This window comes from Eutrema salsugineum, unplaced genomic scaffold (genome assembly GCF_000478725.1).
Source record: "Eutrema salsugineum unplaced genomic scaffold, Eutsalg1_0 scaffold_17, whole genome shotgun sequence".
In the NCBI taxonomy this organism is placed as follows: Eukaryota; Viridiplantae; Streptophyta; class Magnoliopsida; order Brassicales; family Brassicaceae; genus Eutrema; species Eutrema salsugineum.
Genome location: NW_006256852.1, coordinates 4,121,044 through 4,135,205, shown reverse-complemented (window position 1 = coordinate 4,135,205; position 14,162 = coordinate 4,121,044). Strand labels below are relative to the sequence as shown.

Genomic DNA, 14,162 nt, shown 5'->3' with positions numbered 1-14,162 from the left:
TATTATTAAAAAAATCTAGGAAACACTAGAGCAAACACCAAAACTCCAAAGTACTTAAATTAAAGACCTAACAAATAAAAAAATCCCATAACACTCAAGCTAGCTTGTCACCATCCATTCCATCATCAAGTATATTGACGATATTTGGTACTTGTTTTGTTGATTCTTCTAATCCAGAGGATTGTATCCCAAGCAACTTTGTGAATTCAGTTCTACCAATTTCAGTCCCCATAGAACTACTTCCAATCATTCCAATATTTTGAAAGAGATTTGGACTTGTCAGATTGACAAAATTGCATGGATGCCCGTATCTATCAGTCCCAAGTAAACTCTCCAGATATCTGATCTTAATTTCTTCACTCTCTAATTTCATGAAGGCTTCACGAACATCCTCATCGCTCTTCAATAACTTATTTGCTGCCCACCAAAATATTCCAAGTTGTTCAATTGGAAGTTTTTCTAGAACAGCTGTTGCATCACCGTAGGTTAGCTTTTGAACTTTTCGCGAGCGTAATTCTTCCAAAAACTCTTGACGAGTATCTATTACACGTTGAAACTCACTCTGGACCTGCTTTTCAAAGTTAGCTCTTCTTCTTGGAGGACAACGGGCTGGCGTGTTTCGAATTGACGGTTGGGCTCCGTGATCATTAGCCACAGCCATAGTTGGTTCAGAAATTTGAACTTCTTGCTGGTCCATTATTATGCCATCACTGCTGGGTAAAGTAGGTTGAATCTGCAGGAGATTTTGGCTAAGCATATGGGGAGAATACCGTTCATCTTGATCAACGTCATGTTCACCAAAAATTTGGTCCAACAAGTCTTTGAACGGCATAGGCTTTTTTTGCAATACACGAACAAATTTTCCTTTATTACCATATTCCTGCGAATAGTAATAAAAAATTAGTCACAAGAAAAATATGTTAGCAAGAACCTATATAATCAAAAAGACATGGATAGAGAATTACCGCAATCCGATCAGTCCACCACATTTTCGTCATATCTATTTGTCCAGTAGATGGATTAACCGCAACACCAGTGCGGTTTATCAACTGACCATTAATAACCCATAGCTTACGCAAGTAACCAGTTTTGTTATTTATCTCTGGATCCCATGAAATCTTGTCTCCCATCAACTCAAAATATTTGTTTTCAATTCTTCTTCTAGCAGCAACATCTGGCATTCTACTACGATAATCATCTGCTTTTAACTCCTCAATGACAAGTTCAAGCATAACTTGACAATTTTTATCCTTCCAAGCATACTAACGTATATATTTTGTAACAGTTAATTGATATGTTTCATATTATTAAATCAATAAATTTGCAGAATACAAGATATCTAAAAACAAGTACCTGGCCTTCACGAGTTGTTCTTGCCTCATCATTTGGTTGACGTCCGCCGCGACGTGTCCCACTATTGTTTCTTGAACTTGACATGATACCTATAACAAATTCATATGATACATGTGTTATTTTCAAGCATCATTAAACACATGCTCTTTGCTATAAGCTTATTTTAAAATTATGTACCTTTTCTTCTTTCTTTGTCGATGTATTAGGTTAGAGAAAGAAAAAAAGTTCTCTCACATATATAGAAGTAGAAGAAGACGAGGTGTGGAAGATTCACGTCAAATGTCAATTTTCTATAAATTTACTTTAAAATATTTACAAAACAATATATTTTTACCAATTTTTACTATTTTCTTTCTATTCCCTATCAAATTTGATGAGGAATACATTTGTTCTATAATTCCTCATATAAAAAGGAATGAAAAGGAATTATGTGTAACAGATATTCCATCTAACTGATAAAAAAAATTAGGAATGAAGAAGAATACCATATTCCCAATCATTCCTTTCCTCAATTGTGGTCACCAGTTGGACCCTTATTGCTTTAGAAAACTAACTTAAAAACTAAAGCTCTCAACCTCATAAGGTTTACCACAACTTTGGCAACTCTTATATAGTGAGTAGATTAGATAACTCCTAATCCTAATAGAATTATATATTTCCTATTCTTAGATAACTCCTAAGAATATTTCCTTTCCTAATATCTTGATGACTAAGTTATCTTCAAGCTTATTTCAACATAAAATGTATTTTCTTCAACCGCATGATCGTAGAATTAGCACTTAACTTGTTATTTTTACCCCTTGGATACTCTACAAAGAGAACACAAGCATATAATCAGTCTAGGCCACACCAAGTCATTCAAAATTTCCCTGACTTGAACCTAAAAAAGCTCACCTGAAACAGATACCAGTTCCCCCGATAGAGGTGATACAGGTTCTCTAGCATTAGTGGAAGCTGACTTGGACTTAGGCAAAACAGCCGAGCATTCTAAGTTTGTTTTCGACGAAGATGTAAACGCTGCTTCTTCATACAATCCCTGCTTAAAATGTACAATATGTTCTTCTAACCGAACAATTTCTTCTTCAAGAACAGCCACTTCCGCAAGTAGCTCCAAAATCTACAATTATAACCAACATCAATATCTCACTTTAAGAAAATTGAGAGAGCTATATTTTTTTTTCTTAGCTATTAACCGGTGGAGGGAGAAATGGAGGAAGACGAGGAAGTGTTCCAAGCGGTCTATTAAAGGCTCTTTCCATTGCTTGGTGAATGTTCTCTTCAAGTCTAAGCTTCTTCCTTAGCTTTTCAACCTTTAAACAAGAATAACATCCACTCTTAATAGCTCTATAATGTATAGCTTGAATCCAAGAAAACAAAAGTCAAAAAACATTACATCTTGTTGCAGAGCAATGATCCTCTCTCTGTTTAACGCCTTTTGGTTTACAACACATTTTTCACCACCTTTCAATTTCTTCACCTGCATCAATCAGATCATGAAACGTATCAATTTCACAATATAATAACGGATCTTAATTTCTAGATATCCAACAATCTCAGAACCAAATTAATTGTTTAGTTTAATCCGGAAGAAATTGAAGAAGATTGCATTTGATTGTAACACCTTAGGAGTATTTATTTTTTCAAGATCACAGCAGAAACATAAAATCTCTTCACATTTTATCGTTTGTTAAGCTAACAATTTACGAACACCAAGAAGAAAAAGATCACCAACCTTTGATACCTCACTAATAGTTTTTCTAACTCCGGAATAACTACTACTGCTACTGCTACTGCTACTACTCATCATCATGTTAGTCTCCCAATCATCTAAAATCTGAAATCCAAATTTAAATAAGAAGACAAGAGAAACAAAACATTAAGAATCACCACAATTCCAAATACTAAGATCAAAATTTTCTAAAAATAAAAAATAAAAAATAAAAAATGGGAACCTGGTTTGAAACAAGAAGCTCGTGTCAACTATGATGATCATTCTGAATTTGAAGCTTTGAAATTACAGATGGTAGTAGTATATGTAGAAAGAGTGTACGATTGTATCCATAGATGGAGACGATTGTAGAAGATGAAGATTTGATGTGTTGGTTCGTCTTCAGCTTCCGGTAATGTCTTTTCTCGATTTGTTTATGTATTCAGAAGAAAAACTATATGTGGGATATCTAAAGGAGCGGTGAAACGGTCGGTCGCCTTTATTTATATTTTTATATTGTAAAATACATTTTTATATTATTATTTGAGTAAATATTTACATAAAATTTTTATTTATAAAATATTATAAAATATTTTACATAAATAAATAAGAATTTATTAAATAATACATAAATAAATCTTTTGTTATAAAATATTACATATATAAATTTTACAAATATAAAAAATTTAATTAAATATTCTTCCGTAAAAGATAGTTATATATAAAGCTCACAGATTTTTTTTGAATATATATGAATAAAAATTAAAAATATATTTAGTTTTTGTACTTATTAAAAATATATTCTATTATTTAAATAATAATCAATCTATATATATATATATATATATATGAAAAAATCTATTTATATTTTTGTAATATTTTTAATTTGTATTTTCATAGTTAATTTGTATCATTTTTGAAAATTAATTCAATTTTTTTAATAAAAAAATTTAAAAATATGTTTTCAAATTTTAAATTGTATTTTTTACGAGTTAGTCGAAAAAATATTTTAATAAATTACAAAATAGATTAAGTAGATGGGTTTGTTCACTTTAACAATCCTATATATATATATATATATATATATATATATATATAATTAACACATATTATAGAATTTATTAACTAAAATTGATTGTCTGATCTCTTATAAAATTTTCACAATTAAATTTTTATTTTGTGAATATATATATTTAGATTCTAATCCATGTTAGTTTGTATATAAGTATATGTATATATATATATATTAACATAATATCACACACACATTAAAAAATTAGTAATAATTAAACTGCATAACAAAACTACCTCAAAATCATATTCGATGGATATATATATATATATATATATATTTATTCGATGCATATATATACAAGTAAATATGGATTGTGTGATATTTATATATATATTGATATCTAATTGTCACTAATTTTCTTTATTTATATTTTTTGGTAAAGGATTTTTATCATTAATTTTCATTTAACTAAAAATTAAATTTAAATTTAAAAACAATTTAAAAAACATTACCACCACACAGTGCACGGGTTAATTCCTAGTTTTGTTAATAATTAAGTAAACTTCTACATATGGAAGCCAAAAGAATATTGGGATCCGATCGGTTACAGAATATTGTGGTGGTTAAAAAGGAAATTCTTTGTCAAAAAACAAAAAAGAAAGTTGTTAAAGAGAAAACGATTAGAATACTATCAATTGTGATTATCCAGAAGACCAGAATTGTTTCATGATTAATGTGAATTCTGTACGAATTTCTTTTCTTTTTTAGTGGTGGAAAATGTTATGATCCGCAACCAGAGTAACATAATATAAGGTAAAATGTTTCTAGTGAGTCATTTTGTAATTGAGAGGTGTTGTGAAAACTTAGAAACTTTATTAATCACTGGAATGTATATATAGAGTACATAGGGAATCTAGGTTAAGTACAATGCCCTGATGGACCTAATGGGCCGGTATAAGAGTCCATATATGATATATGTTATAACACTCCCCCTTGGACGAGTGAACCGGGTCAGCTACTCAATCGGGATCTCGATAATGCGCTGGGGAATGTTGCCTCATTAAAACCTTACCAGGAAAAACCCAGTGGGACAAAACCATGGTGAAGGAAAAAGAGTACAACACGCATTACTCCCCCTGATTGTAGCATCACTGCAGATCTCTAAGTCTATACATTCCTATCTGTTTGACGAGCTTCCGGTGTGTTGAAGTAGGCAATGATTTGGTGAAGAGGTCAGCTGAATTCTCACTGGATCGGACCTGCTGAACGCTGAGAGTGCCGTCCTTCTGCCAATCTGAGGTTGAGAAGAACTTCGGTAGAATGTGCTTCGTCCGATCTCCTTTGATATATCCTTCCTTGAGCTGAGCTATGCATGCCGCGTTGTCTTCATACATCACCGTGGGCTGTGTGTCTTCGTCCATACCACAATCTCTGCGGATGTGCTGAGTCATGGAGCGCAGCCAGACGCATTCCCTACTAGCCTCATGAATGGCTAGGATTTCAGCATGGTTTGATGAAGTGGCAGTGAGTGTCTGCTTCATTGATCTCCAAGAGATGGCTGTTCCTCCATGCGTAAAAACGTAGCCAGTTTGAGACTTGGCAGTGTGCGGATCTGATAGATATCCTGCATCGGCGAAGCCGACTAACCCATCTTTATTTTGGTTAGTATAGAAGAGTCCTAAGTCTTGAGTACCTCGAAGGTATCTTAGGAGATGTTTTATACCGTTCCAGTGCCTCTGAGTTGGAGATGAACTATATCGAGCGAGGAGGTTCACGGCGAAACATATGTCTGCTCTAGTGTGACTAGCCAGGTACATTAACGCTCCTACAGCATTGAGGTATGGCTTTTCAGGACCAAGGATTTCTTCATCATCCTTTTTGGGACCAAGAGGGTCATCACTTAAGCTTCTAACTACCATTGGGCTGGTCAATGGGTGAGCTTGGTCCATATTAAATCGCTTGAGTACCTTTTCGATATAAGCCGATTGATGCACAAGGATCCTCCTTGATGTACTCAAGTTGTAATCCCAAACAGTACTTTGTTTTGCCTAGGTCTTTCATTTCGAATTCTGCTTTTAAGCAGTCGACTGTTTGGGAGATCTCACCAGATGTTCCGAGGATGTTTAGATCATCCACGTATACTGCTATGATTACAAATCCTTTGTTTGAGTACTTCTTGATGAAGATGCATGGACTGATGGGGTCATTTTTGTAGCCTTCTTTGATGAGGTAATCGCTGAGGCGGTTGTACCACATACGCCCACTTTGTTTCAGTCCATACAAGGATTTGTTCAGCCTGATGCAGTATTGATCTCGAGATGCATTTTTGTCTTTTAGTTCAATGCCATCTGGGAGTCTCATATATATTTCGTTGTCCAGGGCCCATAGAGATATGCGGTTACAACATCCATTAACCGCAGATCAAGATTTTCTCTTATGGCCAGACTTATGAGGAATCGGAATGTTGTTGCATCCACCACTGGAGAATAAGTCTCCTCATAATCGATTCCGGGTCTCTGTGAGAATCCTTATGCTACAAGCCGTGCTTTGTATCGAACGACTTCACCGAGTTCGTTCCTTTTGCGCACAAAGACCCATTTGTGGCCCACTGGCTTGATGTGTGATGGGGTCCGGATGATCGGACCGAACACGTTTCTGAGTTTGAGACTCTTTAACTCCACGTTTATGGCTTCTTTCCATTTTAGCCAATCTGTTCGATGTGTACACTGTGTTATTGACGTGGGTTCTAGATCCTCTTGCGTGAGCGCAACATCAAGTGCTACTTTGTATGCAAAGAGTGCATTTAAGTCGACTTCTTTTCGATTCCATTGTATTCCGGACATATTGTAATTGATGGAGATCTCATTGTTATCTTCTGAACCTGGAGATTCGGCGTCCCGAACTTCCATTGAGGGTTCATTAGATTGAGTCTCAGCCGCGGCTATGTCTGATATTGCAGGAATCCCGGTTTCGGTTATTGCACCTTTCTTTGATTTCCGGGGATTCTTATCTTTGGAACCGAGAGGTCTGCCCCGTTTGAGACGTGGTGCAGACTCTGTAGCAACTTGGGTCTGTCCCGTTGGGACAGCTATTCGTACTGGTGCATTACAAGCTGGGATGTACGATTTGGTTACTTTGGTCGGGTCAGCAAAGGAATCTGGCAATTGATTAGCTAGCTTTTGATAATGAATAATCTTTTGGATCTCTGAATCACATTCTAGAGTCCGAGGATCTTGCCAATTTAATGATGTTTGATTCCATGAAAGATCTTTGACCAGCTTGTTTGTCTCACCACCTAAAGAGGGATATACCGATTCATCGAATTGGCAATCCGCATATCTGGCCTTGAAGAGATCTCCAGTGGTTGGCTCGAGATATCTTATGATGGTGGGAGAGTCAAAACCAACATATATTCCCATCCTTCTTTGAGGTCCCATTTTGGTGGAGCAATGGGTACATATACTGAACACCCAAATGTTTTGAGATGGGAGATGTCTGGCTCATGACCCGAGAGTAGTTGGGATGGGGAATATTTGTGTTCACTAGATGGCCGGATGCGTATGAGTTCAGCAGCATGTAATACTGCATGTCCCCATGCTGAGGCCGGGAGCTTTGATCTCATGAGTAATGGTCGGGCTATCCATTGAATGCGTTTAATGAATGATTCAGCCAATCCATTTTGAGTATGGACATGTGCTACAGGATGTTCCACGGTTACCCCCATGGCCATACGGTAGTCATTAAACGCTTGTGAGGTAAATTCACCAGCATTGTCAAGGCGGATAGTCTTTAGTGGGAAGTCAGGGAAATGGGCCCGCAATTTGATGATTTGGGCCAAGAACCTAGCGAAGGCTTGGTTCCGAGAGGACAAGAGACAAACATATGACCAACGGGTCGATGCGTCTATAAGGACCATGAAGTACCGGAATGGTCCGGAAGATGGATGTATAGGTCCACAGATATCGCCCTGGATTCTTTCTAGGAAATGAAGTGTTTGTTTAGAGATTTTAACTGGTGAAGGCCGAGTGATCAATTTGCCTTGAGAACAAGCTGTGCACATGAGGTGTTGAGGATAAGCTCGGTTTTCTTTGAGGGTATGCCCTTGAGAGTTTTGAATTAGTTTACGCATCATATTTGCACCGGGATGACCGAGCCGGTCGTGCCAAATAGTATAATCAGTAAACCGGGCTTTGAGAGTGGTATTAGCTTCAATCATACTGACATAAGCATGGTAAAGTCCAGTAGAGAGCGCGGGTATGGTTTCGAGGATTTGTTTATGGCCGTCTACGGTTTTAGTGACTAGGAGGGATTCTTTGTTCCCTTGACCTTGGGTTTCTATGTGGAAACCATTCTGTCTTATATCCTTGAAGCTCAGAAGATTTCTCTTCGAACTAGGAGAATATAGAGCATCTGGTATTTCAAGTTGTGTGCCATTTGATAGCAACACATAGGCATGGCCATATCCTTCGATAAGGTTTGAGGGACCCGCGATGGTGCTAATATTTGCGGTTTGATAGGTTAGGTTTATGAAGTAACTTTTGTTTCTTAAGATAGTGTGGCTGGATCCACTATCTACGACTATGGTTTCCATTTGCTGGTGTGCTTTATTATGAATAGAAGATAGAATTCAGTATTGAGGAATTCAGAAAATGTGATAAATCATAAAGTAAAGCAGTGTCTGAGAATAAAGGCAAATGGAAAAAAAAAATGAAACAAATCCCAAAATGAAAAAAATAAAGAACAAAATCAAATTGTATCAGAGTTTCAGATGATTGAATTAATCGAGGAGATCAGCTGTTTCATAGTCCATGGGGTCGGTCTGCTCGTTTGTGGTGTTCTCATCATCAAGGAGGTCGTCACCTTCCAGGTTAGCAGCATCGACTGGCTGAGTCATGTTGGCTTCAGCAGGAGCTTTTCCGTACTTCTGGTATAGATCACAGTGGATCTTGGGGGTGCGACATTGCTTTGTTGGGTGGTTGAACATCCCACATCTGGTACAAGCAGAGTGATCGGGGTTGGTGTGGCGGGTCGGCTTGGTGATGCCTCGACCACGACCAGGACCATAACTGAGGTTAGGTCGGTTGCCACGACCATGTCCGCGTCCACGTCTTCCACGTCCATGTCCTCGGCCATTACCACGTCCATTACCACGTCCACGGCGGTGATCTGAGGATCTATCGGGTTGAACATGGTAGGACTCTTGACGAGAAGCTGGGACAGGAGCCGATCCCGGGGGCCTCATAGCGCTGTTCCTCATAAGCAGCTGGTTATTCTTCTCAGCGAGGAGAAGACAGGACAACAAGTCTTCGTACAATGTGTGTTTCATTGCACGGTATTGTTGTTGGAGCACAACATTCTCTGTGCTGAATGTGGATAATGTTTTCTCGAGGAGATCATTATCTGTCACATCCTCGCCACAGAGTTTCCGGATGGCAACAATACGAAAGAGTTCGTTGTTGTAATCATCTACGGATTTGTAGTCCTGGAACCGAAGGTTCTTCCAGTCAAAATCTGCCTGAGGCAACTGGACCATTTTCTGATGGTCATATCGCTTTTTCAGCGCTTGCCACAATTCAAGTGGATTCTCAAGAGTGAGATATTGCTGCTTAAGGCTCGGGGCCAGATGATGGCGTATGTGACATATCGCCTGAGACTGTCCCTTACGGGATGCGGTGTTACCGTCGGTAATACACGCATCGAGTTCTTTCGATGCAAGGAACAAGCGCATGTCTAGGGCCCACTCGAGGTAGTTATCCCCGGAGACGTGAAGGGCCTCGAATTCACATTTCTGAATGTTTGACATCTGAAACATGAGATTGATTTTGTTAGGGATTGTTTTGAGAAAATTTTGAATGCTGATGATGAAACTTTCTATTTTGAGAATATTTCTATTTTAGGAAAGTTTCTAAATTTGGAAAGTTTCTAATTTGGGTAATTTTCTAAATGAGGAAAGTTTCTATGTCGGGAAAATTTCTATATGAGGAAAGTTTTTATATGAGGAAACTTTCTATTAGAGGGAACTTTCTCGGAAATAGTAAATTTTAAAGGGTATGGTTTTAGTTACCCCGAACATGATGTCGGTTTAATAGCTGTGATTTAATCGGTTAAAGCCGAATATAATTTCGGTTAATGAGAACCAGGTTTAGCCGGTTTTAGGCGGTTTAGGAGGAACCCTAGGGGAGCCGAATATGATTAGGGTTTTATCTAGGGTTTTAACGGTTTGGAAAACATATTTTGGATGTGATTTCGAGATCTATAGGATCTGTGGTCGATGGTTTTAATAATTTCACAAGGACAACAAAGAAATCACGTGAAAAGGACTAGGGTTTAAGCATTATGACTTACGATTTTGAAGATTACAAAATCGTGAATCAAGCTTAGGATTTAGGGTTGATTTTCTTAGTTTATTCAATCAAGTGTTTCAAGCAAGAGAATCAACAATCAAATAAGCTGCAACAAACTTATTAAACATGAAGAAAATCGAATAGGTTTATGCCATAAACATGGCCAAAAACGGTTGTTAGGTTTTTGTAGATTAGGGTTTTATAAAACGAGTTTAAAACCTTTGAACATGCATAAACTTGTAATTTAAACAATCAATCAACAAGTTATCAATCAATCATCAGAGTATCAAACACTTTCAATCAATTAGAGATTGATTTTTTTTTTTTATAGGGTTTTGAAGTGTTTAAACAACAGGTTCTATGGCTCTCAGTTTTAGAAGATACCTTTTCCACCTTTGGATTTCTGACAGGCTAATGAAACTGGGAGCTAATAGACCTCAGTTAGCCGCTACAAATTCCAAGGATTGATCACCAAAACTGGAGAAGCTGCTGGTTGAAGAAGGAAAAACTCGGATCTGGTTTTTTTTATTTTTTGGTTGATCGTCGTGTACTGTAAGTGTGCGTGAGGGCGCGTCCGACGTTGGATCGACAAACGGTTTTCACCAGTAGATTCGTCTCGTCGAGGGCTTCGATTTGATATGTAGATCGTCTTCTGGTTCTTCACGGTGTGGAAGATATGCGTTTTTTAAGTTTCGACTTGCTTTTAGGGTTTTGGTGGTGGCCGGATTTATTAGGGTTTTTCACTCAGAGAGTCTTATCGTGCTGATAACGTGTTGTGAAAACTTAGAAACTTTATTAATCACTGGAATGTATATATAGAGTACATATGGAATCTAGGTTAAGTACAATGCCCTGATGGGCCTAATGGGCCGGTATAAGAGTCCATATATGATATATGTTATAACAAGAGGATTATTTTTGAAGTGTTGAAAATATTTGTTATCGTTTTAGACGTTAATAAAATAAAAAAGCCGAATTTTTGAATAAGAGTTCTCTTGTTCCCCTCAGTCCATAGTATATATTAACTGAATAACAGAATCATTGAGAATCTTTTTTTTTTTTTTTGACAACAACAAAATAGCAGAATCTATGGGACGAAAAGAATTTAAACTAAATAAATTTATAACACCAAAATATATGATTTATTAGATGAATAAAATTTTCTACAAACTAGTTATAAATTTAATACATGCAGGACTGATAACAAAATAACTTTTTAATTTCCATTTGTTATTATTGTAAATTATACTCTCCGTCATACGGATGGTGTAACATTTTTTCGGCATGATCTCTGGTTAAAAAATGGCTAATCAAAAGAGTCGGTTCAGGCACATCCACCTCTGTATAGAATGATCCTTGGATACCTTCTTCTTGTCCGAGGTCTGCCATATGTAAGGGTTACAATTATTACCCGAATTTAAAGGTTAATCACTTGATTGATCCAGCGATGAATACATGGAATCTGGGCTTAATCAACGCAATTATAGAGCCTGACGATGTAGAACTAATTCGTGGTATACCTATAAGTAGTACGTATAAACCCGACCTTCTCGGGTGGCATTATATAAAATCTGGACGATATACGGTAAGATCTGGTTATCAAGTGGAAAATCAAGATTTACGAACAGATAAAGAGCTGGCTTATGGACCGGGTATTAAAAAGCTACAAGCACATACATGGAATCTGAGATGTCCTCCGAAACTGAGGCATTTTATTTGGAAAGCAATAACAGGATGCTTGCCTATGTCAAAATTTTTTTAAAAAACGTGGAATTCAATGCGATACACAATGTTTTCGATCCGGTGCAGAGGAGAAAACAATTAATCATGCTCTTTTCGAATGTCCACCGCCATTACATGTATGGGCCCTATCACAGATACCTACTCCTATAGGAGTATTCTCAACAATGTCAGTATTTACAAATTTTGAGCATCTTTTTTGGAGAATCTCAAAAGAATACAAAGATTCACATTTTCCATGGATAGTGTGTTATATTTGGAAACCAGGGAACATAAAATTATACTTAAATACGGAAAAAGATCCACAAAGTTACATTAAGAATTGCGAAAACGGAAGGAGTACTTTGGGAAGAGGCACAACAAAGTGAGGTGGAAACAAATTTCCAAATAAGAAGTATCCCCTCCACGAGCCCCCACTATGGGGGATGGTGGTGTTATAGATGGATCTTGGAAAGCAATGGACAAGACATCCGGGCTAGAGTGATACTATTTTAAAGATGGAATTGAGGAAAATATAATAGGAGCAAGGAATGTACGGCGTAGCTTAACTCCACTTCATGCAGAACTAGAAGCTCTTATCTGGGCAATGCTTTGCATGAGTGCGAAGCAGAAGACGGAGGTAGCTTTCGCAACAGACTGTTCTAAATTGGTGAAGATGGTGTCGACACCTGAGCAAATGGCCAGCTTTTGGATTATATTTGGAGGAGTTTGCAAAGAACAAGGAAGCTTTCACCTATTTTTCGATAACTCATATATCACGCGCAAAGAACATTAAGGCCGACAACTTGGTACGAAGTGCACGGATCTATCCTTATGATGTTATGTATGTTAACTTGGTACAAGCGGTTTGGATTACTAAACCGTTCTAAAAACTTAGGCTGTATGTAAAAAACAAATTGCATTGTACTGTTTGCAATTGCTATAATCAAAAACTTTTTCCAGGAAATAATTAAAATGTATATTGCATTGGTTGTTATATGATTTATACATAATTAATTTTTTTATTTTTATTACACTTATATAGTTTTATTCTTATATAAACTTATAGTTTGATAAGTTGTATGTTAAACCACTACGGTAATTGCTATCAACCAGTTAGAAATGCCCTGCAAATGCATCCACTTTCAAATACTATGTAAGTAATATTAAATACACTTAAAGTATTTAATAGGTTAGTTACTGTGATACCGGCTACATGCTTACCAGCTAATTTCTTTTCGGCCTAAAGAATTTTTTTTTTGTTGTTGTTTATCTTAACTAACCTCAAGAGTTTAGACTTAAGAGCATGGGAAATTTCATTCAATAACCATCAAATAAACTATAATTCACAAACTAACCAAAAAATATAGTAACACAATATTAATACACTTTTACCCTTTCTTTATTTTTTATTTTTATTTTTACTTTTTATTTTTGCCCTCTTTTGCTCTTCCCCTCATTCTCTCACGCAGTGCTCCTCTCTTTGCCATCTTGTATCTGCCGCTCCAACCACTGTCTTCTCCTTCAACTTTCCTTTTCTCCTTCCTGCTCTGGCTTGCACCTGCTGCTCTAATCTCTGATACTAATTTTAATTTTCTTTCACATAATTTACATAAGTTTTATAATTTTAAATTCATTTCAATATATTTGATTAATTTATATGTCTTCTCTTTTGCTTTGGAATCTTAACTGATTGTTTTTTATATCTGAATTTCAATTTCAATTGATTATCAAAAGTCATGTCATGCTCCACCTTCTTCACCATTGTTACACCATGTTGTTGTCGATAACCTGCTCATGCAATCTTCTTCCCCGCCGCAGCCTCTCCCCGACTCAATACCACCAGTCCGCTACAGTCTCTCTCGCACATGAATTCTCACCAGAAATTAGCCAATGGGAGCTTGCTGCCCACATCAGGGACCATATCAACGAGTACCCAGATTCATATCACTACAAGAATCTATGGAAAACCTACAGAAAATATCATCGGAAAATCGTAAGAAACTGTCTTTTCTTACCAAAT

General features: G+C 36.8%; 1 protein-coding gene across 2 annotated transcripts; it reads right to left on the bottom strand.

Annotated features, from left to right (window-relative positions):
- Nucleotides 1-72: 72 nt before the first annotated feature.
- LOC112087569 lies at nt 73-3,499 on the bottom strand. 2 transcript variants are annotated; one of them, XM_024157507.1, is made up of 7 exons: nt 3,306-3,499; nt 3,086-3,187; nt 2,747-2,830; nt 2,547-2,663; nt 2,248-2,470; nt 966-2,162; nt 73-880 (listed from the first exon to the last, which is right to left on the bottom strand). In XM_024157507.1, exons 2-6 carry the CDS (start codon nt 3,161-3,163, stop codon nt 2,080-2,082), a joined length of 585 nt encoding a protein of 194 aa, XP_024013275.1. In that variant the 5' UTR covers nt 3,164-3,187; nt 3,306-3,499; the 3' UTR covers nt 73-880; nt 966-2,079. The 2 variants fall into 2 exon arrangements, with proteins under 2 accessions (XP_024013275.1, XP_024013274.1); XM_024157506.1 differs by lacking the exons at nt 2,248-2,470; nt 2,547-2,663; nt 2,747-2,830; nt 3,086-3,187; nt 3,306-3,499 and having other exon boundaries at nt 966-1,262; nt 1,354-2,011.
- Between the last annotated feature and the right edge of the window lie 10,663 nt (nt 3,500-14,162).

Excerpts from the sequence above, each read along its gene's own strand:
- LOC112087569 (XM_024157506.1), bottom strand. The coding sequence starts at position 1,437 with ATGTCAAGTTCAAGAAACAATAGTGGGACACGTCGCGGCGGACGTCAA. Across the intron at positions 1,263-1,353 it reads GAACAACTCGTGAAGGCCAG|TATGCTTGGAAGGATAAAAA; the intron begins GTACTTGTTTTT and ends TATATACGTTAG. Across the intron at positions 881-965 it reads GGTGGACTGATCGGATTGCG|GAATATGGTAATAAAGGAAA; the intron begins GTAATTCTCTAT and ends TACTATTCGCAG.